The sequence below is a fragment of the Elaeis guineensis genome, chromosome 11 (genome assembly GCF_000442705.2).
Source record: "Elaeis guineensis isolate ETL-2024a chromosome 11, EG11, whole genome shotgun sequence".
NCBI lineage: Eukaryota > Viridiplantae > Streptophyta > Magnoliopsida > Arecales > Arecaceae > Elaeis > Elaeis guineensis.
Window position 1 is genome coordinate 2,142,378 of NC_026003.2, and position 3,444 is coordinate 2,145,821.

General features: G+C 45.2%; 1 protein-coding gene across 1 annotated transcript; it reads left to right on the forward strand.

The window, feature by feature from the left end:
* The first annotated feature begins 337 nt into the window (after positions 1 to 337).
* Positions 338 to 2,153, forward strand: LOC105053730 (uncharacterized). Its single transcript, XM_010934992.4, has one exon. The coding sequence runs from the start codon at positions 491 to 493 to the stop codon at positions 1,790 to 1,792; it is 1,302 nt and encodes a 433-aa protein (XP_010933294.2). The 5' UTR covers positions 338 to 490; the 3' UTR covers positions 1,793 to 2,153.
* The last annotated feature ends 1,291 nt before the right edge of the window (positions 2,154 to 3,444 follow it).

Consider the following 3,444-nt stretch of genomic DNA (forward strand, 5'->3'; position numbering starts at 1 on the left):
CTGGATCTATGGGCTTGACTTTCTAAAACTTATAAAACTTTAGATATACTCAACAACTTTGAATTCATACTTTTCGAACTTCAATGTAAGGATGTAGTTAAACCAATCAAATCTTAATTGAATATTCCTAATTTTTGGAATCAGGAGCAAACACACTAACTTTAGAAATGAATTCTATCTATTGAAGATTAAGTTAATTGAGATTGAATTACTCAACTATTAAATAAGAAAACAACATATAAACAATTAATTTTATTTGAAACGATAAGAGATGAATGGCAACGAGTAATAATGCATATAATATATTCATCGATCTACCGATGATAGCGGCTCGCCATGTTAGGATTTCTGTCCATTATCACCCTCATCATTTCCAACCCTCCGGCCTCTCCACGCCTTTAACCCCTATTAAAACCCCCGATCCCATTCCCTCATCACTTCCTCCAGGCCGGTACCAGCATCGCAAGTTACACCACAAGCTAAGAGCAAGATGGCTTCCTACTCCACTCCTCTCTACTCCCCTCCCAAGAGGGACCTCCCCACCCTTCTCGCTGCCGCCCTCCCCTTCCTCCGTGGTGAGCTCCACCTGGTGGACCCCGCCCTCCCGGGCTTCGTCGACCGCCTGACTGCTGCCGGCGCCGGTGAGTGCTGGCACAAGGACGGCTGCTTCCTCGGCCATCTCACCGACGTGTACCGCATCCTCAAGCTCTGGCTCGCCCCTGATCCGGTCGCGCGCTGCGGCCTCTTCCACTCCGTCTACTCCAACTCCTACGTCGACCTCGCCATCTTCGACCCCGCTGCCGACGGCCGCGACATCCTGCGCCGCGTCGCTGGCTCGGAAGCCGAGCGCCTTACCCACCTCTTCTGCATCGTCCCTCGCCACACCCTCATCCACGATGACCTCATCTTCCACTACTCCGATGCCGAGCTAGTCGACCACCTGGACCGCTCCGAGGCCTCCCTCCGCCGTGCCAAGGAGGATAACATCCTCGACTCCTCCGAGCCATGGCGCGAGAAGCTACGATCGGTCCTCCCAGCCAAGGGCATCAGAGTAAAGCACATCAGGACGAGCGAAGAGGTGCCGCTCTCGAGAAGAATGGTAGCAACCTTCTTGTTGATGACGATGGCCGACTTCAGCGACCAGCTGTATGCATTCCAAGACGAGCTGTTCGACAACGACGATGGCCGGATGGAGTTCGCAGGTAACACCTTCGCCGCTCTCTGGCCGGGAGACGGCCGGCCGGGGCTGTGGATGAACTCTTTATCGAGAATGGGAGCGCTGTACAACCTTATAGTAAGAGAAGAAGAACTCTTCTTGGAAGAGAGGAAGAGGATGACCGGCGCCATCGAGTCCAAGAGCGGTGAAAGAGACGAGGAGATCGAGCTGGTGGTGCCGCCGGTGTTCGACAACTGTACAAAGATCCTGGACATGAAGGAGCAGAGGGAGGCGAGAGACTTGTATTGGGAGGCGATGAGTAGGGGAGGGGAGAAGAAGGAGGGGGGGTTGGAGAGGGTGGAGAGAATGTTGTTGGAAAGCAGTGAGAAGAACCCGTTTGTTGGGGAGCCGCACCTGGTGCTGGCCCAGGTGTATGCAAGCCAAGGGAGGTTCGAGAAGGCAGAGAGGGAGGCGGCGGAGGGGCTGAGGCTTCTGTTGGAGTGGGGGAGCTCGTGGGACAAGAGGATGAGCTGGGAGGGGTGGGTGGCCTGGGGAAGGCTGTTGCTTTTGAAGGCTAAGGAGGAGACTTGGCCTCGGACTTCCTTTGGGATCCTCAACCTCGGACTGGTGAGGTGAGGTGAGTGAGGTGAGGTGAGGTGGTGGTTGCTGATCCCGGCGGTGCCTGGAAGTGGACTAATTGGTGAATGTAACTTGTCTCTTTCTTTCTTGTTATTTTCTTGTGGTTTGGTGGTTTTTTTTTTTTTTTTTTTTTTTTTTTTTTTTTTTTCTTTTTTTTTATTCTGGGTAAAATGTTATTTTCTTGTGCTGTTGTCATGCTGGGGTGGGAAGTGAATAAAGTCACTTAATTTGGATCAGGTGCGAGCGTTCTGAGTTGTGATTGGGTTTCAATGTCTTGTGTCTAACAAGTCTGATCAAATCCTTATGGATGCACTTTGGGTGCTGAAGATTAATTTGCTAATGAGTTTTATTCTTGAGATGCGAGTAATCTTCTTCGTAGAAAAGTTGGATGTACGTGGATTCCCTTCTTAATTATGCTTCATCATATATGGATATATATGGAACAATAGCCATGATGCTTGCATGGAGGCTAGGAATATAGGATGGGGGTTGTTTCTTTTGCGCGAAGGATCAGCTTCCTTCGTGCGAATCTACAGTTAAACCAGGAAGCTCAAATAGCATCAAGGAGCATCCCAAAAGTTTTTTTCTTTTGGATAAAACAGCTCATCTAAAGTTGGATGGATAGTACCATTAACAGAAAGCACAAGATATATATGGACTAGGAACATGCAGATGTTTCAATAACACTTCATAATAACGCAGGAGATCCAAATCCATCCAATTCAAATATTGGCTCAAAAAATTGATTGAGGATCATTACTACTGCACTCATGAGTCCTGATCCATCAATAGCAATCATTGGACCATGATTTCCTGTGGTTCCACTTATGGATCTGAACTGTTGCCGGCAGTGCATGATCAATTAGTTAAGTATCCACTTGGTGCCATTTACAAGCAAAAGAGAATTTAGTGATTCATGACTACATGAAATAGGCAGGCAGAAGATTAGATTTTTGACAAAGTTTTGGGAAGGAATGCTTAATAATAAGCATATTAAAGCAATTCAGCCATTTTACAGCTACCAATAAAGTGAAAATGGTAATTAAAGCTATTTATCTGATAAATTGAAACCACGAGAGAGGATGGAAACAGAAGGAGAGAGAGACAGAGAGATACAGGCCCTCAACCATTAGCTGTTCTCACTGGAACAGAGGAAAGTAAAGAGGACGGCATTGCTCGTCTCAGCATGAAACTTTCTGTCGTTCATTACCCATTAATTTCCAAAGGCCAGGTTCTTACCACATATATATATATATATATATATATATATATATATATATATATATATATATATATATATATTTATATATACCTGCAGATATGATCCCCTGATTACCTCAAAATTCAAAAGAAGGAACAATTAATGCTTCTCCTCATGCCATCTTTGTAGCTCTGCGTAGAGCAAGCCCAAGGATGGTAATTTTTTCTGATCCAATGGATATCCAATCCAATCCGATCCAACTGGAACGAATTTTATCCGATCTGATTAAGAAACGTGACAGATAAGAGTTTTAAAAAAAATATCTGAAACATGTTTGAATCAGATATGGATAATGATATATCCCATTCAGAATCTATTCTGATAATATATCTTTTATTTAAATAATTTAAAAATCTCTCACTCTCATTTATATTAGGATGGCAATTTT